This window comes from Ostrea edulis, chromosome 9 (assembly GCF_947568905.1).
Source record: "Ostrea edulis chromosome 9, xbOstEdul1.1, whole genome shotgun sequence".
NCBI classification, from domain to species: Eukaryota; Metazoa; Mollusca; class Bivalvia; order Ostreida; family Ostreidae; genus Ostrea; species Ostrea edulis.
In genome coordinates this window covers 29,219,294-29,244,633 of record NC_079172.1, presented here as the reverse complement: position 1 = coordinate 29,244,633, position 25,340 = coordinate 29,219,294, and the positions used below count along the sequence as shown (strand labels likewise).

The following is a 25,340-nucleotide window of genomic DNA, read 5'->3' as shown; positions in this document are numbered from 1 at the left end:
AAAAAAAAAAGATATTGGTGAAAGCAAAATCCTTCTAGTGCTTACAGAAATGAAAAATAAAAAGACCCAATAGTGATGACTTTACTACAGAATTGTTCACTGTTTTTTCTGGAATGATCTAAGGCTTATATAACTGGTGCTATTCATCAAATCTATAGTCAAAAATATTAACAGTCTCAGAGACAGGCATAATTTCTTGTTTACTAAAGGTTAATAAACCAAGACAATTTCTTAATAACTGATGACCTATCACCCTAGAAAAATAAATATCAGGTTGTATTCTTCAAAAATTTAATGTACCTTAGAATATTGTATTTACATTGATTCTATACACAAATACTCTGAAGTTGATATTTTAAAAAAATCTGGAGTTCCTCATTTACAATATCTCCATAGTCTTTGATGATCAGGTCTTCCAGCAGTCTGTTGGAATTCCCATGGGCACGAATTGTGCCCCTTTGTTAGCTGACCTTTTTTATTTTCTTATGAGGCAGAATTTATTCAAAAGCTTCTACATGAGAAGGAAAAAAATCTCTAGCTGTGGTCTTCAACTCAACATTTAAATACATCGACAGCATTGTAAACGATTAACAATAATTATTTTCATTCATCTGTCGATTTGATATATCCCAGTGAACTCTCCAAATAAACGACACCACAGACTCTTCCACATTTGCTTTGTTCTTGGATATTTCACTGATCATAGATGCTAACGTGAAATTAACAACCCAAATTCATGGCAAACGGAATAAATTCAGCTTCTCCATGTTCCACTTCCCATATTCATATAGCAATATTCCATTGTCACCTGCATATGACGTCCATGTCTCTCAACTGATTCGATACGCACGAGTAAGTTATGCTTTTGATATTTTTTAAAGTGAGATAGGCTATAGACAAACACTAGTAAATTTATGTTATAGAAGTTTCAACAGTCTTGTTAAAGTCAGCATTTCACAAATTCTATAATCATTATAATGATCTGCTCTGTCATTAGGTTGAAAGCTGACTAAAGTAATGTGTTTCATACCAATTGTTAGGCCGTTCTTTATATACCGATTTTAACTATGGATTACTACATTTACCTGATCAAGATATAGAGCTAACAGCGGGTGTGATTGATAAACAGGCAAAGCTTACTCCTCCTAGACACCTGATCCCACCTCTGATGTGTCCAGGAGTTCGTTTCTTACTCTTAATTTTGTATTTTGTATGGGAATTATGAGATTGATCATTGTTAATTATCTTCACCTTTTCATTCAAAAAGTGATTAAGATTTGTTTTAAGTGTTGTTAGTTTTATAGATTTATATAGATTTTCATCTTCATATTTTGTATTTCATTTTTCTTGAGTTAATTGAAGTAAAGTGTAAGGATAATTTGAGAATATGTGAATAGATGCAATACACCCCGTCAAAATTCAGCACAATACAGAATTTAATAATGCAAGAATAACAGGTGAAAGTGTTAGAAAACTATATCAACAGCCATCTATGGAGGATAATAGGCAGACCTGAATGACTGGTGTTCAAAAAGCCTGAAACTATACAGTATTCAACAAATATATATCATTTTAAATTTATTTTCAGTATCAAATTCCGATAATTTTCTGTCATACTTTGTATTTCATCATATAATCTACTACAAACAGTACCGGGTATTCTGTAGTGTCAACATGTCATTCCAAAAATGACTTGCACTACACTGTATACTGGAATGACTTTTCATTAAAAAAGATAAAAACTGTACATCACAGTCTTGTACACGCCATTCTTCCTTCAATGTGGAAAGCGGAGGTAATGTACAATAATATTTTGAAATCTAAAAGTTTAGAATTTACTTTATTTAGTAAAAAAAACAATGCAGTTTTAATAGAAAGTGATCTGGAAAAAAAAATAAAACCCTTAAACACACAAACTACGGATCAGCAGTCAACACATTAAACTACTGGGTTACCCAGCTAGACAATTAGAATTTCAAGAAATATACATGTATGCTGATATTTATTTTTTTCAAAAGGAAGTCAGTCATTATGATGATATATTATTACTCCATAATACATATTGCACATACAAGAGGCACATTGGCCTTAACGGTCACCCAATTTAAGTCTCACTCACAAAAAGACTTGTATGTTTATAAAAAGTCTTACAAGTTGATGGTGCTATGAATGCATCTACTAAACTCATAATACAGAATGGCTTCAATTATTACACATAATTTGGTCATTGGCCAAATTTATATAAGGTGTGTCTATTTACGACAACATTGTAAAATGTTCCCTATATGAGCTTTTGGCCTTTTAATGTCTCTTTGTTACAATTGCAAAGTGTGAAGAACAGAGGATGAACATGTTGACAGACAGACAGACAGACGATTCCTCCTTCTTACAGGGACTATTGTTATGAACTTACTTTGTTTGCAATATGTTCAGGAATTGATGAGAAGATTCTTAAAAACCAAAAGGCTTCATATCATAACTCTTCGTAATCCTGAGACCTGAACTTTTGACCCACAGGGACAAGTGACCTTTTTCACAAAATATCTTATGAATAAGATGAAAATTTTAAAACTCTGCAATTCTTTCATAATTCTTTGCTCACAAATTTCTGAATGAGCAAAACGAAGTACATACATTGGTGATTAAACTCTATATTCTTACTCAGGACATAGTTGCACTCATTTTAGTATAAGGCAGACACAACATTTTTATCTTAGTCGTAAGATTTTTTGTGAAAATGGCCACAGAAATTTAAGTTTTGATACATGCTTCCAAAACATGGTTTAAAAAACATTGTTTATTTAAAATGTGTTGTATGGAGTACAAGGATGAAATTTTTTCAATGAATCAAATTTTAATTTTCATGTTAATTAAATTGATGAAAGGTTTGATATAGTTAGATCAAGTTAATTTCATAGAGCTTTATAAAGCTGCAGAATGTAATGGACCTAATGAATTACATAGAATGGAAAAAATGCAACGGGCCTGACTAGGATTCAAACTCGGCCCATGAATCTCCAGTCAGGTGCTCTACCAACTGAGCAATCGAACCTGAGTGACCGCTAAATTCCTCCCTCCTGAAATGTCTTCACTTGTGAAGCCATCAACCCAGAATCTTTATGCCCAGACATGCATTTTCATCTGTCAGTTCCTGGGGTTGGTCTGTGGCACCAAATATAACAGAAAGGGAGAAAATGCAACAGACCAGATCAGGATTCGAAGCTGGGCCCCCTGAATCTCCAGTCAGTTGCTCTACCAACTGAGCTACATGTATCTGGTCACCGGAGATTGAACCCCATAGACCGCTACACACATAATGACATTCAATATAATGTATTTGACTATCATACACTAAATGAATGTATATAGTATAGTTGCATTGTACACATGCATGATGCATTAGTTTACATGATACATTATAATATATTGTAAAACAGATAAATAAACTTCAAAGGTAACATTAGTGATTGTGACCCCACGCAAAAACAATTTGTTAATAGCTCTGTCTTCATCTATGTTTGTCAAATTTCCACAGAGGACATAAAATACACAGGTAGTTAAAATAATGTTGTCTTACGTATGTGGTCTAATGTTAAAATCCATCTCATGTATCTACAATGCTTAATAAGATATGATTGTATAGTGGATTTAATTATTTTATACACATTTAACAAGGTTTGAAATTGTTATGCTTATTTATGGGCTTTTCCTTGGAAGTTAATGTAATGTGACACTCATTATATACAATACATTGTATGACCAATTTCATGTGATACATGGTTCTGTCCAACTCCCTTTTTAGGTCACCTGAGTCACTCCAGTAACCTATTACTATTGGTCTGTGTCCGTTGTCATCCGTCATTTAAAAAAGAGCAAAATCTTCTTAAATGGTACATATATTTTATAGGGAAACTTGAATTTGGGTTAATTCTAAACTAATTAAAAGTGGGGTTTTTTTTTAGAGTTGCTGGGCAAAAATACGATTGAGTAAAAATAACCCTGTACACAAAAGCTGACTTAATCATTTTTGTATGTCACTATATGTATCAGTATTGGTATTCTACAGAGGCGTCCCATTTCACCTGCATTGTTGCGTATTACTGATACTTAATTAAGTAATAATTGACTTACTTTAGACTGTGTGACTTTTATCATCAAACATCAATTCAGAATGTTATAAATTCAATACATTGTAATGATATAAATGAACACAGATAGTGCATGCATTTGTGTTGCATGCTTGAATATCTTAATTTCATCATTGCTACTTGTGAAATTGTCATTCAACATACATGCATTTGTCAACACTCAACAAAATTGTAATTTCAGACCTCTTTTATATATATATATATATATATATATATATATATATATATCCAAATTGCGTTAAATTTTTAACTTTGTGTACTGTTTATTCTATTTCTTTTAATATATATATATATATATATATATATATATATATATACTGTAGAAGTACTTTTTTCCGCGCGGTATTAATTTACGCTATGTACGCGGTCACAAATTTTCCGCAGAAATTTATCCCAGCGTACTTAAAGTAAATGAAAGACATTAAGTGGCAATCTAAGAAATCCGCCCAATTTTCTACACGCGGAATAAACAGAAATTGTGATTCCGCGGACTTATGAACCCGTGGAAAAAAAAAGTATGTTTACAGTATATATATATAAATTATTATTTTAATTTTATCCATTTACTGTCCACCATAGTAAGTTAAATGACAACCATCTTTGGACAGATGAACATTGCAAATTTTGCATTCAAAAACTGTCCCTTTCCTTTGCTTTTGATTCATATGAACTCGGCACCTCCTTTTGGTCTCTATGTGTGTGGATTCGTGTCCTGCATAGTGTAAGTTCTGGAGTTCATGAACCCTGTTAACATTTTCAGCTGCTTTCCTCTTTCTGCCACTGAAACCCTGCTACAAGATGATGGACTAACACCATTCTGAACCCTGCTACAAAATAATGGACTGACGCCATTCTGAATCCTGCTACAAGATGATAGACAGACTCCATTCTGAATCCTGCTGCAAAATAATGGACTGACGCCATTCGGAACCCTGCTACAAAATAATGGACTGATGCAATTCGGAACCCTGCTACAAGATGATGGACTAACTCAATTCTGAACCCTGCTACAAGATGATGGACTAACTCAATTCTGAACTCTGCTACAAAATAATGGACTGATGCCATTCTGAACCCTGCTACAAAATAATGGATTGATGCAATTCGGAACCCTGCTACAAGATGATGGACTAACTCAATTCTGAACCCTGCTACAAGACGATGGACTAACTCAATTCTGAACCCTGCTACAAGATGATGGACTCCATTCTGAAGCCAAAATGTGTGAATCTCCTTTTGGTTTTTGGCTGCTGTGATGTTGATGTAAAGAGAACGAATGCATTGACGATGGCAGAGTTTACGAGGAAGTTGTAGATATACTTCCATGCTTTCTTGCCGTCTCTGCTTAAAGGGTACTTAGCTGGTCACGTAGGTCTGCACCATTCATGAATTTGTTATATACACTTGCTGTGTGTGGTTGTGTCATTTGAAGTTGCTGTCTCCCATGTTGTCTAGTCATTGGAATTTGTACCCGAGGATCATTCAGCATGTTCAGGAAAGCTACAGGCTTTTTGTCTTGCCATACAGAGGCAGTTTTTCCCTTTCGTCTTGTGAGAGATTGTAATAATTCCACCCTCCTCTGCTGAGATCTGAAGAGACTCGAAATAGATCAGCATCGTTCATGTAAGAAAAAGTTATGTGATGAAGTTCAGTTATTTCTCTTCCTGAGACAAGTACTGGTAATTTCCTAATTGTTGAGAAGTTTTTAGCTATGCGGCTGTACAGTTGTGTTTTCTAACTTTTCTTTCAAATCTTGAGCAAATGGTGATGTTAAATTTCTCTTCTTTTTTTCACTTGCACAATATGCACCAACAGTGCCTTATATCTTTGAATGTTTTTAAAGTTCATAATATCCTGTGCCTTTTTCAGAGAAAGATGACTATGTACAGTGGTTTCATCCATTTGCAAGCTTTTGAGTGATATCAACAGTGGTTTTTTCCCAGTAATATAAACAATGCAATACAGCAATGCTGCTACATCTTTGCAAGCTCCTCATTCTCTGAAACAGAAAGTAAATGAAAAGTTTCTTTTCAGAACATTTAATTCAAAACACCTATTTATCAGAATCAGGGAAGTATTTTAAAAATAAAACGTCAGCAAAATTTTATTCAATTGATCATGTTGACAAACAGAATATTCATTCATTCATCAGTATCTGACATACAAGTTGATATGAAGATAACAACATTTTTTTGAGGGTGCGGGAGGAGTCAGCCAGGGAAGAAAATGTGTTCTGACAAAAACTGTACATTGTATACAGTTCTTTTATAGCAAACAAAAAACCAAAGAAATCCTTCTCAACCAATCTTCAAAATTTTAATTTGTGTGTGGAGAGAGAGAGAGAGAGAGAGAGAGAGAGAGAATAGTACATGTAATAGCAAACCATTTATTCAGCCTAAAAATATTTTGGAGGTGCCCCCTGTAAGTACATGTATTCAATTTATGGCTTCAACCTTTTACTCTTACCAAAATAAAAGAGGAAGAGGAAGGGGGGGGGGGGGGGGGGGAGGGGGTTCAACATATATTATTTCTTTATTTGCATTATGTAAAATAACAGAAAAAATGGATGTTGTTAAAGAAAAAAATACAAACTCCCCCATTCTACATGCCTGGTCAGGCTAATACATAATACATACGGTGTATCATATATAAACTACATGTACACATATGTGCACTGAGAGATTGATATTCACATATCTCTGCATGCTGAAGAAATGTTTTTCTTTTTGATTTTTTTTCAATATTGACTTTGTATACATTTATTTTGTACTTACCCATCAACACAATTACATTCCGCTGTATGTACTCCTCCTGTGATTTTGGATACACATGCTCAAGTTTTGTATGCTGGTTTTTTTCTATGTTTTGTCTTTGGTCGGAATGGAAGACGAGCATTCACATCTAATAATGCAATGTGACAAGTCTTTCGTAACTGGATTGACTTCAATGTTCTGTACATGACCTTCATCATAAAACATTCTGGATTTTAACTGATGCCTTGCAGACTGTGGAGTTGAATCAAACTTAGAACAAGGTTTTAAATTTTGTTTTCCGTAAGGTTGAGAAAGTACTCACAGTCCAATATCCATCCATCGTAAGCTGCGATAGAAATGGCAAATTCTCACTAAGCGGTGTGATTATTTTCTCTTTTACTTCTACTGCTGGATCTGTCTAACCTCAATGTCTTTGCTCCTCTCGCTCTACAGATAAGTTTGGGTTTATTTCCGAAAGTTGGTTGTCGACACTTTTTCAGAAATTCAATCAACTGGTTTTGGTCATTTTTTCAAAAGATTCCAATTTAATTCAATCAAACACAATTCTGATGCCTTTGATCCTGTTTGTGTGTGCCTTCACAACTTTATACCTACCAGAAAGTCAGCACCTTCAACATGGAAGAGCACACTAGAGGGAGATAATTAGGTTATCAAAATGGGCTATCGGTGTCTTTCTCGATCACCGACTACCTTTGCATAAAATAGGAAAGGTTATGTTGAAAATTTTTCAACTTATCTTATCATAATAGAAGCACAGCTTATTGTTAGATGATCAGTAGAGACAGAAGATCTACTGTGTCCTTGACCTTTGATCTTATGACTTAAAAATCTGAAGGTGTTTCCTAAACAGTAAATTACTTTTGTATAAACTATGAAAGCTTAAGGTTGGAAATTCTTAAAGAAAACATGTCACAATGAAAGTACTGCCAGACTGATGGACAAACGGACACTGTGACTCCTCTTGACCTTCACATTTTCAATGTGGGCCCCTTACTATGTTTACTGACAACTAGTTATGGTAACAGTATCATATACTTATCAACATCTATATCACAGTACTTACTTAAGTTTGTTGTGTCCTTTTCTTGATGAAAACCTGAAAGCATATAGAAAGTAATTCACATTTCAATGTACATTAACTACAGACTTAGATAAAGACAAGAAATTGTCTAAACAACGTTTAATGTCAGTTAAATATATATATACATACATCTGTAAATTAGGATCATCGCAATCAGGAAGATCACAGGCCCACATAATTTTGCTCGAGTTGTAGAATGGAAAGGGTTTTTCCAGCGTATCATCATTCTGGAAAGAGAGAAAAATGCACAGTCATAGAAAAACTCTGCTGTCCCTATATAAATGGTGAACGTCTAATCTGACTTGTACTGAGAGAACAATTTTTTGGTGTTGGAATACACTGTATGTCGAAATAAACAGTGTAAAAACAATGAAAATATGAAATTGAAAATTAAAATAAAGGTCAGAATGCCCTGTAAAACAGATTACACAGGTGTTGGATTAGGCAGTTTTCACTGTACTGTATAGAGGGGAATGCCCAGTCAAACGGATTACAGAGGTGTTGGATTAAGCAGTTTTCACTGTACTGTATAAAGGGGAATGCCCAGTCAAACGGATTACAGAGGTGTTGGATTAAGCAGCTTTCACTGTACTATATAAACGGGGAATGCCCAGTAAAATGGATTACAGGGGTGTCAAATTAAGCAGTTCTCACTGTACTGTATAAAGGGGAATGCCCATACAGTGAAACAGATTACAGAGGTGTCAGATTAAGCAGTTTTCACTGTACTGTATAAAGGGGAATGCCCATACAGTGAAACAGATTACAGAGGTGTCAGATTAAGCAGTTTTCACTGTACTGTATAAAGGGGAATGCCCAGTGAAACGGATTACAGAGGTGTTGATTAAGCAATTTTCACTGTAGTTTTGTTGAAATCTACTCCTCACTCCCTTCTGACCCCCATCTCATCTCTCAGCATTGAATCCTCCTTAAATCTACTTGACAATGTATAAATATTGACACTGCATCAATAAAAGCTGCCTGACAGAAAGATAAGTAAATCAGCATTATAACGTTGGTTTTAAATTTTAAGCACATGGCGAATACTTAAATCTTGCATATATGCAAATGAATCGCAGCCCGGCTGTAAGATTAGGAAATTAACACAATGGTATATATTGATTTATCATTTTTCCTAAAAATCAAACCCACAATGAATATTACATCCAAAACATCAATGCTTTCAATTTCGAAATTTCAAATGAAAGTAGATACTCCTATACATGAAATTAAACAATCACATCGTACCATTGTAACAAATCGTGACACTGCAGCTCTGCAGAATTAAATTAAACCATCACATCGTACCATTGTAACAAATCGTGACACTGCAGCTCTGCAGAATTAAAGCAGTTTACAGTATTCACATCTTCATATCAATTACAAGCAATTCAGGTCCAATGAGAGATTCTGATTAGTTAGCTCCACCCCCCCCCCCCCCCCCCCCCCACCCCTGCATAATCATTAATGTATTTATTTCATTACTTTTTTTTGTTGGGGGGGAGGGGGTGTCCAGGTATGTACACATGCTTCCAGCATTACTCATACATGGTGATATATAATGTTAATCAGACTAGCTTTTATTTCAAATTATTGATGATATTGATGATAACTAGGGTCGCCCCAGAGACCCAAGGGTTCAACCCCGACCTTCTGTTCTTGAGTGTAGTTTGACTACTAAATTTCTAGCAACCTTTACATACCGGTAAAAAAAATTCAAATGCTACAGAAACATGAATCACCAAGTGAAGTGTATTCATGTTTTATACAAAATAAATACTTCACATACATATACACACATACAGAAACACATACAAAATAAATACTTCACGTACATATACACACATACAGATACACACACAAAATAAATACTTCACGTACGTATACACACATACAGACACACATACAAAATAAATACTTCACGTACGTATACACACATACAGAAACACATACAAAATAAATACTTCACGTACGTATACACACATACAAACTCACATACAAAATAAATACTTCACGTACGTATACACACATACAGACACACATACAAAATAAATACTTCACGTACGTATACACACATACAGATACACATACAAAATAAATACTTCACGTACGTATACACACATACAAACACACATACAAAATAAATACTTCACGTACGTATACACACATACAGAAACACATACAAAATAAATACTTCACGTACGTATACACACATACAAAATAAATACTTCACGTATGTATACACACATACAGAAACACATACAAAATAAATACTTCACGTACGTATACACACATACAAACACACATACAAAATAAATACTTCACGTACGTATACACACATACAGAAACACATACAAAATAAATACTTCACGTACATATACACACATACAAACACACATACAAAATAAATACTTCATGTACGTATACACACATACAGACACACATACAAAATAAATACTTCACGTACATATACACACATACAGACACACATACAAAATAAATACTTCACATACGTATACACACATACAGACACACATACAAAATAAATACTTTACGTACATATACACACATACAAACACACATACAAAATAAATACTTCACGTACGTATACACACATACAGACACACATACAAAATAAATACTTCACGTACGTATACACACATACAGAAACACATACAAAATAAATACTTCACGTACGTATACACACATACAAACACACATACAAAATAAATACTTCACGTACGTATACACACATACAGAAACACATACAAAATAAATACTTCACGTACGTATACACACATACAAACACACATACAAAATAAATACTTCATGTACGTATACACACATACATTGTATATATGCTGCACAAGTTTCTCACCTGAAAGCTGAAGTTTCGTGCATTATAGAACTGTCTTTCTTTTCTTCTTCACCACACAATATACAAAGCCAATATTCCTCTGGTGAAGCATTTCAATTCTGGTGCATCATAGTCAAACAAAATATCTAAAAAATATTGTGCGTAGATATGATATACACAACTCATACATATTGTGTATAGGTATGATATCAGGGATTTATCTAGGTTGTTTTTACTACTGGTAACAAATGGGTATTTCTCCTTCAACAGATAAAAAAAATTCCCTTCAATTGCAGAAACTTCACAAAATTTTCAACAAAAATCCTTTTTTTATATTCTAAGTCATTTTCTATAATTGTCAGACTTACAATATAGATAAATGAGTAATTAATCAATTTATATGTTTGTTATTATCTGTGTGATGTCCCTCATCCCCATCCCCTGGAAGCTCATGACTGGATTTCTCAAAAATTCCCCTTAAATATAAAATGGGTAGTAACATCTAAATGCTGGATAAAACCCTGTATATACAAAACTCAAACATATTGTGTGTAGATATGTTATACACAACTCAAACATATTGTGTGTTAATGTAGATATGTTATACACAACTCAAACATATTGTGTGTAGATATGTTATACACAACTCAAACATATTGTATGTAGATATGATATACACAACTCAAACATATTGTGTGTAGATATGTTATACACAACTCAAACATATTATGTGTAGATATGTTATACACAACTCAAACATATTGTGTGTAGATATGTTATACACAACTCAAACATATTATGTGTAGATATGTTATACACAACTCAAACATATTGTATGTAGATATGTTATACACAACTCAAACATATTGTATGTAGATATGTTATACACAACTCAAACATATTATGTGTAGATATGTTATACACAACTCAAACATATTATGTGTAGATATGTTATACACAACTCAAACATATTATGTGTAGATATGTTATACACAACTCAAACATATTGTGTGTAGATATGCTATACACAACTCAAACATATTGTTTGTAGATATGATATACACAACTCAAACATATTATATGTAGACACGTTATGACTTGGAGAGGCATACTATACTCGTCTAACTGAACAATGGTTTTCGGACACTGTGACAGGATATGTTTGTGAAACACAATTAGCTCTCACAGTTGAGGATTTTATAAATAGCTACTGTAAAGATGTCACTATATTGGATTTCTCCAAAGCATGTGACACTGGTCCCCATACAATGTATAAGCTGCTATACAAGCTTGTGGCACATGGAATCTGCGAGAAATTATACATACTTTGAATTCCTACAAAAATGTGAGTAGACGTGGGCAGGGAAACATCAAGTGGAGCTAAAATACCCTGTACCCCCTAGTCATGTGGGTTTGTAAGGGCATGATATTAAAACCATAATTGTTATTATATGATAAAATGTTGTGTGAAAACTTTAATAAAAAAAAAAAAAGCTTAGCTACAGTGGTTTCAGGAGTGATCTGTATCTCAGACATACTACCTCAAATCAATGATCTGAAATGATCAACCACATACAAACAAAAGAATGCAAGATCTTAGATGGCAAGTTCTACTTTGGGCGTCATCCAATGAAACCTTCAACAAACCCTCTACCAGCTGCATATTTAACTTAAATTTAGTAAGATCACCCTTAGATTATGAAGCAATTGATTTGGTCGGGAATATCACACATACAAACAATCTAATGTAGACAAGAGCGAATGCAAGAGAAAGAGGGGCATGCTTCATCACAGTAAATTATAGGTAGTGAGATCCAGGATGTGTTTCACATATTATTTTAAACTTGCCAAGTATCCCTGTAAGAATGTCAGAAAAGAGATGCAGCTCTGGTTCTCATGCAAGGTGGATGAGGGTCTGGTTCCGCCCATGGATCTCTCTTAGTTACTTAGACTTAGTTAAGACAAAGCGCCTAATAATCACTATTAAGACAGTGATTGGGAAGGCCATGCGCCCTGCTCCCATTCAGATGAAAATTGGCGCATTAAATTATCTAATCCATGCGCCAAAGTGCACATTCATTATTGATTGTAACTTACGTTTTTTTCTCTAGAATGAATTGGGTACGACTTACTTATTTTTTGTATTTTTATTTTTAATTCCTATTTATTCTGATACACCGAATCTCATTGGTTGAAGCAATACAAATCAAAATAGATAACCAATAAACTTTTTCCTCTTACATAACATCTCATCACGTCTTCTCATGCTTATACTTTAGCGTTTAAGTTTCGGAAGTCCAACGACAGAAAGTGAGGAAAAAACAACCAAATAATGAAGAAGAAAAAACCAAACAAACGAGAGACCATCTTCAAATACCAATGCCGATAAAAGCAATGATACGGTTGAGAAGGGGACATCGAAACAAAGTAGAAACATTTTCAAGAGCGGTGGAAAAGATCGTGGTCATGGTTCGGAGTTTCAATTAAAACAATGTTCCACTGCACATTTGCTATTTATTGAAATATGTTGATGGCCCATTCAATCTAAAAATGGCCCATTGAAAACTTGAACCGTGGGGCCATAGTCCCATAGGTCATTTTGGCCTTCCCAATCACTGTTAAGATCAAAGACTTTGAAAGCAAAAACATCTTGCAGTGCTTTAAAGAGTGTTCTAGGAATACCAATGTATGAAAATTTTCTACATGTGACAGTGATGTATCCGTGCTAAAGGCTAAGTGTCCAAGAAATCAGGCGAATTTGTTACTTATGCTCTTATTCTCAAGCCAGTATTGCTCACTATTGGATCTTTCTACATCTACTGATGCAGAACGTAATTTGGTAATTTTCGCTTAATCAAATTACAGGGACTTGTCACATACATTTATTTCACCACAGTATTATAGATTTATTATTTATACATAAATCTGACACCGTCCCTTGGCCTTATCTGTTATCAGCAGGTTGGGAACACTTCCCCTATAGCGAGATATTCTCGCTAAAACACGTTTATCCCTCTCTAGCAAGAGTGAATATATCCCGTACATACCAGAAAAACACCCGTGGAGTAAATCTCTCCGTGTTTCACATGAAAAAAAGATAAAGTGCTAAAATGTCCGAAACTTCTGCAAATATATTAATCAAAACAAAAACACTCACAATGTGTATTGGATTTCAGACTGCTTTCCTCTCACGCAGCAACTTTGATATTTCTCGACTATGTTGTCAATTTCATAGAAACAATTCGCATCATGCAGAGTTGTCGAAAACTGTCAGTCCTGTCGGCAAGGCCAGTAAAAAATTCCCTGGACCGATAACTTGCTAGAAAATGTCAGTCTAAATGACCGTTTGAAAATATCGGCTGTGATCCAATTATTTTAGAGCTCGAATTCGGGACGTTCAAGTGAAAGTCACTCAAACAACATGGCCGCACGGCCGATCAAATTTGTGAAAGGTTCTCTACATGAAGAAAAACCTCAGTGGTAGAGCGCTCGCTTCATACCTGGAAGGTCGTGGGTTCGAGTTCTGCTCGTGCCATGGCCACGTCAAATCTAAGATGTAAATATATCCTTGCCAAACGCTCGGCATTTAGCAGTGAGAGTCACAGGTCTTTCGGATATGACCCCCAATGTGTCTGTAGGTTTTAACACGTTAAAGAACCCTCACTACTACGGTCTTGAAGTCAGAGTACAAAACATAGGTCTAAATTCGTGGTGTTTCACCCACAACTGGTGACGTCTCAATATGAGGGGAAATTCCTGACGGGATGTAAAACAAACTACTTTGTAAGAAAACAAAAAATCCTGAACCTGGACCACTTAAAAAATTACGAAGTCTTCCGTGGTGTTACTGACTTCCATGTTGGCTGGAAAACTGACCATATTTGGCTTATGAGTAGAAGGTGCATTGCTGTTAAAATAAGAAAAGGCATTTTGGTGCAGTTCTTTTTCTTTCTTTCTTTCTGTGCAATACAAGGTACATGTATCTGGTCTGACAAAACTTTGTCCGGTCTGACAGAACCTTTAGCTCTGCCAGACCAAATGTCTGATAGTGCATGATTTTAAGATTTCGACAATTCGTATCATTTTGAGTATGTGTCGCTCTTATTTAGCATTGCATGGGATTTGCTATTATTTTCAATAAAGATGCCAAAACACTTGTTAATAGTAATGTTTACTCTCTCGCTAAAGAGGGATAATCGCGTTTTGGCGAGAATATCTCGCTATATGGGAAGAGTTCCCAACCTGATCAGCCCGTGTTATTGTTTTTTGTATGTTCCACCTCTGGGAATCCCGTGGGAATCCAGGTTAGAATAGGTCCTCAGTACCCCTTGCTTGTCGTAAGAGGCGACTAAATGGGGCGGTCCTTTGAATGGGACCGCAAAAACCAAGGCCCCGTGTCACAGCAGGTGTGGCATGATAAAGTTCCCCTGCTCAAAAGCCGTAAGTGCCGAGCATATGCATAAATTTTGCTGCCCTTCACCGGCAATGGTGACGTCTCCATATGAGTGAAATGTTCTCGAGAGATACATTAAACAATATACAATCAATCAATCAATCCACCTCTGGGTAGGTGCACCTTGACGACCTAGGGTACGCCTTTGGCTTAATTCCTGTCAGTCATTTGCTTATAAATCCGGGTACTCTAAGCAAAAAGACTTACCTATTTGAAGCTCGAAGAAATGTCCCACACACTTAACAGTAAGTATACATGTTCTTTTTAAAGAAGATCCGGTTCAAGACCCCGATACCTACACGATATTCACATTACATACAAAACAACCTCAACAACTGCCTTTACTAGGCCTACTTTCTTTTTCGCAATATTTAGCATTGTGGCATTGTAGGGAGGGGAACCAAGTTAATATTCGTCAATTCGCTCCTTAAATATTCGTGTTTATGTAAATGTTTCTGCCGACATCAACAGAGAGAAAAAAATTATGCAAATTAAGAAATGTATAATAAATAAATGATATCCCAACGTGCTATCCTTGGGGTAAGCTCAGCTTTATAGTGGTGGATCCAGGATTTCGGGAGGGGGCACATAATGCGATTCATGTCAAATATTAGCTCAATCTATATATTAAAATTGTTCCGGGGTTTTCATGATTTATAAAGTGGCGAAAGAAAGGGGGATCGCCCTAAATCCGCCACTGCTTTATATCCTTAATGTACATTGTCCTCTTTTAAATTTCATTTGCAATGTATTCTAAAAGTGCTACCAGATTCAATTTTACTATAAAATATCTAGACTCTTGTTTAAAATATTACTTAGTTTTTAGCAAGTCACTTTATCTTGCTTGTTTGAAAATCCCTGCTGCCTTTTTATGTGACACCCACTTCAAGTTTGCTTTAATTGTGTTCCCTTCTCATGCTTTTCTTATTCGTATGTTTTTAGATAAAATAAATAAATGTTTATTCGGTATATACATACATAAATACCAAGGAAAACCCATGAAGGCTTGAAAGCTTATTTCCCATGGGGTCCTTTGATGCATGGATGTTTGCGCTAGGGGGTCATTTACATGTCTGAACATATTTAATCTTTGATATGTTTGTGTATATTTTTCATGCGCTTTGATGTCATTAGAATGTCAATTACAAAGTTTTAATCAGATCTAGAGTGGGTTGGCTTTCACCTTGTATGCTAAACTAACCCAATAACCCTAAGGCAATGATGGAGGCCGGCGATGGGAGGGAGGATGTATCATCATGAATTTATTAGTTTGCTATCTCCAGAGCTATTCTAGAATATCGCCAGCATGTTTCTAGCCTCTACTTGCTGTTGGAGAAGTAGATGATAGAGATCTAACTAGTACTGGAGATCTCCGAACTGAAAACGAGCGAATTTGTAGCTCTCCATCCGACCAAAGGAAGACAGTCATAGTTTCGCAGTCCTAGGTATATCAAGGAGTTAAAACTGGAAATTCGGCGTGAGGGTTGTTAATTGTTGGACGAGGAAAAACCAAAGAACTGTATTTTTTCTTGCACAAAACAAACGTCATTTGTAGATCTAATAATTGTCGAGTTGAAGGCTCTAGCAAGATATTTTTTTTTTGTTTTGTTTTTTTTTTGGGTAGAAGTTTTGAATAAAATAAGTTTCAGTAAACTTTTCACATGTATGAAAGGTGAAGATAACGATCAGTGTTCAATCTCATAACCCCTATAAGCAATTCAAAATAGAGATTTTGGCAAACACGTTTGTCATAAAACTGAGTTGTTAGTTTGCCGTTAATATCTATTTTCAATAAAATGTCTTTAGAAGTATGAAACAGAAGTGGACGACTCTGTGGTATCTTTAATCACGTAGAAGGTTTTGAATAAATTCTGCTTCATAAGATTATAAAAATCAGGTCAGCTAATAAAGGAGCACAATTCGTGACAATGGGAATTCGAACAGACTGTTGGAAGACCTGATCACCAAAGACTACGAAGATATTGTCAATGAGGAACTCCAGCATATTTTCAATTTCAACTTCAGAGTACTTGTGTGTGGAATCAGAGTGGTGTTTAACAAAGTAATTTTTTGGATGACTGATCACTGGATATGAATATTTCCGTTTTCCATTTTTGTTGAAGAAGCAACTGTCTATGATGTCAAAAAGTCTAGCCTTTAATTTATCGCGAGGAATGGTCGTGTACAGTGTTGAAAAGTCAAACGTTTTGATGTTGTTGATTTGACAAGAGCTTTGCGATTTCAAGTTTAGTAGAAGTTCTATAGAATGTTTAGAATCTACATTTGATTTACACCACTTCTGGCACATGTTGTGACACAGTACGCTTGAAATTTCTCTTTCACAGCTGTTAAATTTTTGTGAGGAGCAAAGATAGAGGCTTGGTAGAACACTTACTAGATCCAGCAATGTATCTTTGTTTGTAAGGGTTTTATGAAGTTTATTAATCCAGTATAGGTACGGTATCTCATATTCATCCGACCTATTGACTGGGATATCAAATGTGCCTAAAATTGAAGCATGGTTTTGAAGAAATTCATCTTTTGAAGAGACAGTTGGAGTATACGTAATGTATGTTATGTAGTGATTATAGAATTAGATTTTTATGAGGCATAATTTATTTATATATGCCGATTCGATATATCCCAGCGAACTGGAAATAAGACACATAATTTGTGATTTTTTTTGTTTACATTCTTAGTGCTTTAACATTACAGTTACATTTTTTTTTACAAAAAAAAACAAAAAACAAACAAACAAAAAAACCAACAAAAAAAAAAAGCAAAACCAAAACAACAATAAAAAAACCCATTTAGTTGCTATTTGAACTGTATTTTGTTATTAATATACTTATGTCCTTTCTATGTATTTAACAATTCCTAAGGGTTGTTTTAAATGTTATTAGGATAATTATATCATTACATCAAGCGTTATATAATAATAATTATGCATTTTAATTCTGACACTATGAATATCTTATTCACATATATGTGCACGTCGATTTTATATTATCTTTTCTCTCACATTTGTAAAGCCTTAGAGAACTAATGTTGATAGGGCGCTATATAAATCTTTTTTAATTACAATTGCAATTACATCACAGAGTCTTCCATATCTGCTTCAGATTTGGATGTTTTATTAAACATACCGTAGATTTATGTCAACGGCAAACTAACCACACAACCTTTTGACAAGCAAGATGACTTCAGCTTCTCCATCATCAACTTCCTATCATCACATTCATATGGTGTTTATGTCTCTCAACTGATTGATATGTTAGAGCATGTTCGGCGTTTGTTATTTTTTTAATCAAGGCGTGCTACTGACTAATAAATTAATGTTACAGGGGTTTTAACAGTCTCATTTAAAGGCAACACTTCGCAAATTCTATGGTCGTTATAATGATCTAAGCAAATACTCACCCTAGGTACCTAATCCCACCTCTTGCATGGCCAGGGGTCCGTGTTTGCCTTTCTTTTATATAGAATTTATGAGATTGATCATTGTTCGTTATCCTCACTTGTTCGTGGGAAGATAAACTGGGATGCTTCACGCCGGCTTACTTTCACGAAGCGTTTACGCTGAACTTCTTTAATTTTTCAGGAAGCTCCAAATCACTGACATTTTGAGATATCTGCTTTTTCTATATGACTTTGGTTGGTTTGTGTACACATCGATAATATACTTCCACCGAAAGCCCTATTATGACGATCTAAAAATAAATCCAGACAGACACATTTCGTAACCATTTATTGCATTCTCAAACGATATATAATAACAAAACGAAAGTACATCACAGACTTCAATAAATAGAGCAAATCTGTACAACAAAATGTCAGGAATATCATTTCCTGTGTAACTTGTAAGAGGAGTTTTGATTGGTTAATTAGCCGGGTGTAAATTTCCGCATACCCGGCCGAAATAATGTAACGTCACAATGCAATTGTCTCTCAACATGCAAATATAAAGATAAATGATAAATATAATGATAATCACAATTCTAAACTTCGAAGCATTACTATCACAAATTTAATCAAAATAGCACAGCTTTCATTTGAATGAAACAAATTAATTAGTCCTAGACTAGATACTGATATTTTTTGTCATCCGGTCATGATAGAACTTGGATAACAAGTTTATTTGGTTACATAAGGAAATAAATTCGTTATCCACGTCCAATCAGGGGTGCTGAGGCATTCACCCATACACCTTTCGACCTCAGGGTGTAAGGAATACAATTCGGGATAAATCCCCGAACGCCCTTGATTGGACCTGCATAACTTCTAGCACCTGTTATTTCAAATAGCTCCTCTTGAGATGCATGTATATAAAATGTAAAGTTTGACACACGATGGAAACAAAACGGATTTTCCATTGATGAGCTTTATGTCTTTATCTGTGGTTTTGTAGAATATTAAATCAACATACAAGTTTAATATGATTATAACTTATAAGTATACGACAACTGTATGAGAAATATCAAAGTTATGAAAATAAAATTTATACAATGTATCTTTAAAATATCTTACATACAAGTACATTACGAAAACCTCGACACCAAAGCAATAGAAATCTAATGATTTCAAATTTGAAATAACAATATGCAATGAAATATATTAAACCAAGGTCCTGTATGAAATCTAATTTGCATTTGTAAAATATAGCTCACTTTCATAACCTCTAAACTGTACAGGAAAGTTTGTAACAATGTTTGCTTTTTTAAAGCTATAAAAAGTATTTACGTCAGCTGAACGTTTTAGGAGATTACACAGAATAAATATCGATACGGCACAATTCCTGAGCTCTGAAAAAAATCATCAAGATTGTTGATATCCCCAAGTTCCATTCACATTCACAAACGTTTTGAGACCTTGCAAGGTAAAATGATCTCGCTTCTCACGTAACACGTCTGGTAATACACTAAAGATGAAATCATTCATTAGCTCATACCAGTACTTTATTACACAACAACGGTTGAGTTTCTACTGCAATGAAATTTTTCCTCTTCGAAAGTGCATTGGCCGTCCTTGAAATACTGCGTCCCCAAGGGACAATGTTGTATGACCTCTTGACCTTGAACACACCATATATACTTGTTACATATTGATTTATGAGCGAAGTATACTCCATTTCTCTTTGGCTTGCAGGGGAAATCAGGATCTGTGAGGGAAAAAAAATAAATTTCATTTTACAAGGTTTATGAATAACTTGAGTCAAGTGTGCTGTGCAACCATTTATATTGGGAGATAACTTTTATGAATGAAAAAGTGAAGATAGCGAACAGTGATCAATCTCGTAATTCCTATAAGGAATACAAAATTAATAGATGGGCAAAAGTCTGGTGAAAAATGAAGATAATCAATCTTAGGATTCCTATAAAGTGTACAAAATTAAAGAGTAGGACAAACACGGACCCCTGGATATACCAGAGGTGGGATCAGGTGCCAAGGAGCAGTAAGCATTCCCTGTCAACCTGTCACAATCGCCATGAGCACTATATCTTGATCAGGTAATAGTTTTTCTGTTATGTGGGGGGATGCTACATTAAAAGATGAATATAACGCTACACAATGCTCAGCCGGGTTAGGAACCCATGAAAATACCGAATCACCATGAAAACTAAATCTTAACCGATCTCACATTATAAGATAGATACAATCTACAGTCGTATGTAGAATGCTGCTTTCTTTTTTCTATTTACCTATAATGACGTCGACCTTCCCCTCTTCCCTGATGTCGCAGTCTTGAGTTGTTGGATTGAAGCACAATCCTATGCTACACCTCTGTACATACGTGTAACCGTCATGACACTGAATATACTGATAACAGTTGTTCGGATGCGCGCGCTTGTCACGTGATACACCTGCGCAAAAGTTAGCTGAAAAGATAGTTTAAAATTATGGTGAATACCGATCATCTACCATGATTCTTGTCAAATGCTTTACAATTGATTCAATAAAATACAATACAACATGTTCTGATAGTAAAATGAATCTTATAATTTCAACAAAAGAAAACTTTTAAGTGATGTAGAACATTTATAGCCGAATGAATTTAGATTTTAAATAAATGGTTAGTGAAAACACCACCACTTATACAATCGACTTCTAACAAGTCCAATAGGTGAATAAACTCAAATTTACTTTACTTAAAGCTACTCACTTCTACATTAATTTGAAAACAGTCTGGCGAATCTCATAAAAGAGTTGTCAATTTCAAATGAGGAGCAAACACAAAACTTCCATCAGGAAAAACACCTGGCTGAACAATTCAAATTGGTTTAATTTCATACCTGGTATCACATGGATTTCCTTCGTGGTGTAAAGTCGTCTGCCACCTGGCATTGTATCTTGATTTTCCACAACACATCTCACCTCCATCCCGTCATGCAGTGCGCTTGGTGTGAATCTGAACTCGTTTGTGACGTAGGTTTTGCAGTTTGTGGTGTTTTCACTGTCACGTTTGGTTTTGAATGGGATTTTGTCAGTAAAGTCTGCATCTCCTTTCATTTTGATTTCCCAGTACATCCGTCCCTTTGGATAACCCACGTTTCCTTCGCATCTGAACCATTCTCTTGGTTCTCGACTGTCAATTATTTCAGTGGGTATCCTGACAGTTGGAACATCCGGCTTTGCTGAAATACCAAAAAAGATATGCATCACTTTCTTGAACGTTTTTCCCCTTAAAGTTATACAATAATTAACTTTGCATTCTTTACTTTAATGTGCCTTGCAGGTCTTGAAAAGTTCTTTTGCATTGCTACAACTCTTAGACAAGCTGTAGTTTGAAATACCAATACTGTACACAAGGTTATTTCCCCCCCCCCCCCCCCCCCTGTTTTTTCGCCCTTCTACCCTTACAAACAGTTTCACCCCGTTTTTTCGCCCTGACATATTTGTGTTGAAAGAGAGAAAACGGTTTCGCCCAGTCTTAAATTCACCCATTGACAACGAGGGCGAAAATAGAACGGGGCGAATATTGCTTTGTATACATTGCGTACACTTGAATGATTTCTTTTTATTGAAAATGACTTAAACACCATTTTGTATATATGTTAAAATACTCTTGTCATTTATTTCCTCAATGAATGACCATTCTAATTCCTGACAAGGTGTTATGATTCATTCTTATAATGGAGCGATATTTTTGCCAAACGGAACATCACCCAATCAGCTATACATGTACATGTATATATATATGCATTTTGTAAATTAAAGGTTTACTTTTTATGTTCAATCTGCCAAACGCTTCTGGAACTGCAAATGGTACGTCGGCTGCACAGGAAAATATACCCTCATCCTGACATCCCAAAGAGTAGACCCACAGAGTAATGACGACTTCGTACTTGGAGGGTTTATCTACAGTGGCCCGGATGCGACGACTGACTTCCTGTTCTACAGTCACATTGCTGGAGCCGTCATAAACAGTAAGAATTCTGGTCTTGTTGACCTTGGAGACATATTTGTAAACGGAGATTGACGACCAGGAACCGATGTGTAACAGACGACATGTTAACAGAGTCACACCCTCGTTTAAATAAGCATCCACAGACGACATCTCCAGACCTTCAAAAGGAAGAAAAGATTTCAACTTCATAAACAGAACATAATTAAGGTAGAATTAGGAAAGTAACTTCGTTTTTTTAAAGGGGTGGGGGATAGTCAAAGAATAAGTTCAGCTTTCGACTATCTAAAGTTCTTAATCGAAAAACCACATAAGGTTTAATTCAACCCCAAAATTAAAATCTTGAATCAGGGGGAGGGTTCCTTCCGTCCATGAATTCAGCGGTCCAAGCATTCATTTCCAATACCTTTTCTTACTGGCATAAAGAATTAAGTGAGAGGGGATAAATTAAATTTGCATATATAAAATTAACAGAAAAAAGTTTGTGGTTCAAAACGTGGAGGAAGGACAGATGTAGATGGGCCCCTTTCGCTACATGCATGAGAATTCAGTTGAAATTGAATTAATCTTCTGTGAATTTTGTATTAAACCAATGTTCGTCATTTTTTAAACTGAAACTGAAATTCCAAAGAAAAAAAAATACGATGATTTACCTGTTTGTCCACATCTCTTCGTGCTGGGATCAAAGCATAGATTGTCTGCACACTGTTTGACCTGAATGTCTTTATTTCTACACAAGATGTACTTGTTACACGTATAGGGGTGTTTGATGTATGTGTCGTATGGAACCCCGTCACAGATAGTGTCTGTAAAAATAAATTATACATTTATCTAAAAATCTGATGTATGGAACCCCGTCACAGATAGTGTCTGTAAAAATAAACTATACATTTATCTAAAAATATGATGTATGGAACCCCGTCACAGATAGTGTCTGTAAAAATAAACTATACATTTATCTAAAAATCTGATGTACGTGTCGTATGGAACCCCGTCACAGATAGTATATGTAAAAATAAACTATACATTTAACTCAAAGATCAAAATAACAATCTGTTAATAAAAGGTCGGTGTGGTATGCATTTCTAAGAGATGGGCACTCATGCAAAATTCCAAAAATATTGCGAAACGTGAGCTGGGTTGGTAATTTGATCCTAAAAGATTTCATTAATAGATCCAATCACGTGATCAGAATCTTTAATGTATACCTTAATGTACACACTGAATTTGAGAATTGTCAACTCCCTGAAAAATATCAACCTTTCGGTTTGTGCTTACTGCTTTTATTTACCTTAAAAATGTAAAAGTTCCGTTATGTACAATCTACCCATCGCTTGATAAATTGTATGATTAAACACGTGATAGAATAACACTAAGCTGTTTGACATATACAGTTCAGTAGAAATACCCAACAATTGCAATATTCTTGTTACGATGCCCAGGGCCTTATTAGAGAAAAACATACCAGAAGTAAAGAAAGGGAATCTATTCAATTTATTTTAAAGTCCATAGATTCCCTAACGTTACTTTTCACGCGTTTTAAGTAGGGCTGGAATCTTGTTCTAAATTCCATTAAGCTTATAGTGCGATGAAAATGACAAGTTGAAGGGAAAATACTGCTAGCGCATACCTTTCTCTTTGGAACGAATTGTATGGGACATAATGAAAAACTTTCTGCCATTAATCAACGTTTAGAATGTACTTGATAAATCGACTTACTTGGGACAACTTTAATGGTTGCAACGTCCTCCATGACCTTGGTCTGTTTTCCCGCACTTTTCGTCTTCACTGCACACTTGAGTTGTACTTTGTTAAGTCCTACTGCTTTTTTTAATATCAGACGTATTGTCTTGATTTGTCCACACACGCCGCTCTTCATAGGGCTGCTATCTGTGTCTGTATCGCATAAAACTCAATGTTAATAGCGGCAATTATCTTTTTCTTGTGTTTTTTACAAACTGGACTTGCTTTCCTTCTGTTATTACAAACTACTGTACAATTATTTTTTCAAGTGTCACATGACAAATTACATATATCTTTCCTTTATATCATTACAAATGGCAATTATTTTTTCACATGTCATTACCAACTATAGTTATCTTTTCTGTTGCTATTGTAAACTACAGCCATCATTTCTTTATCTCAGTACAAAGAACAGTTATATTCTCTTAATATCATTATAAACTGCATTTATCTTTTTTGTACGCCATTAATTGTTTGCTGTGGATAAATCTTCCTGGCAGTTTTGTGTATAATTTAAATACATGTATAATGATTACATGCAAACATGAATTGCAACACGCGGGAAAAGTATGCATCCACTTGCATCAATTGGCTCAAAAGAATCCTACCAAAAGTGCTTGTATCTAACAGTTGTCTAATGCTGTTTAACAACGTACTTCCTATCTTTCGAAATGACTCGAATCCCTTTGACCAGAATGACCATTCAAATTCTGATTCCTCTGGTGGGTATCCAACGTTTATCCTGCACAATAAAGGTTCCTGCAGCGCTTTGTCGTCTATAATTTCCACAGGTAAAGTCACTTCAGGCTTGGAAGGCAATACTGCAGGACAGAGAGGAATTCAAGTATTAAATGGACACAGATTTGTGTAGCGTATTTCAAA

The 25,340-nt window shown here is 35.0% G+C and overlaps 2 protein-coding genes across 6 annotated transcripts in view; both read right to left on the bottom strand.

The window, feature by feature from the left end:
- The window catches only part of LOC125658973 (glycoprotein-N-acetylgalactosamine 3-beta-galactosyltransferase 1-like), a 31,328-nt gene extending 15,628 nt beyond the window's left edge, over window positions 1–15,700 (bottom strand). Inside the window, exons 1-5 of one of the 5 annotated variants that reach the window (XM_048890454.2) lie at window positions 15,521–15,700; window positions 10,882–11,006; window positions 8,133–8,230; window positions 7,986–8,018; window positions 1,513–1,542 (exon numbers count right to left, since the gene is read on the bottom strand). In XM_048890454.2, coding sequence (XP_048746411.2) covers window positions 1,513–1,542; window positions 7,986–8,018; window positions 8,133–8,230; window positions 10,882–10,904 — 184 coding nt within the window. In that variant the 5' untranslated portion in view covers window positions 10,905–11,006; window positions 15,521–15,700. The remainder of the gene's footprint in view (window positions 1–1,512; window positions 1,543–7,985; window positions 8,019–8,132; window positions 8,231–10,881; window positions 11,007–15,520) is intronic. The other 4 variants (XM_056150120.1, XM_056150123.1, XM_056150122.1 and 1 more) reach the window with 4 other exon arrangements.
- A 3,346-nt stretch (window positions 15,701–19,046) lies between these two features.
- The window catches only part of LOC125659716 (uncharacterized), a 37,447-nt gene continuing 31,153 nt past the window's right edge, over window positions 19,047–25,340 (bottom strand). The window contains exons 12-18 of the mRNA XM_048891485.2: window positions 25,115–25,279; window positions 24,435–24,611; window positions 23,369–23,521; window positions 22,535–22,876; window positions 21,604–21,945; window positions 21,013–21,189; window positions 19,047–20,471 (exon numbers count right to left, since the gene is read on the bottom strand). Coding sequence (XP_048747442.1) covers window positions 20,272–20,471; window positions 21,013–21,189; window positions 21,604–21,945; window positions 22,535–22,876; window positions 23,369–23,521; window positions 24,435–24,611; window positions 25,115–25,279 — 1,556 coding nt within the window. The 3' untranslated portion in view covers window positions 19,047–20,271. The remainder of the gene's footprint in view (window positions 20,472–21,012; window positions 21,190–21,603; window positions 21,946–22,534; window positions 22,877–23,368; window positions 23,522–24,434; window positions 24,612–25,114; window positions 25,280–25,340) is intronic.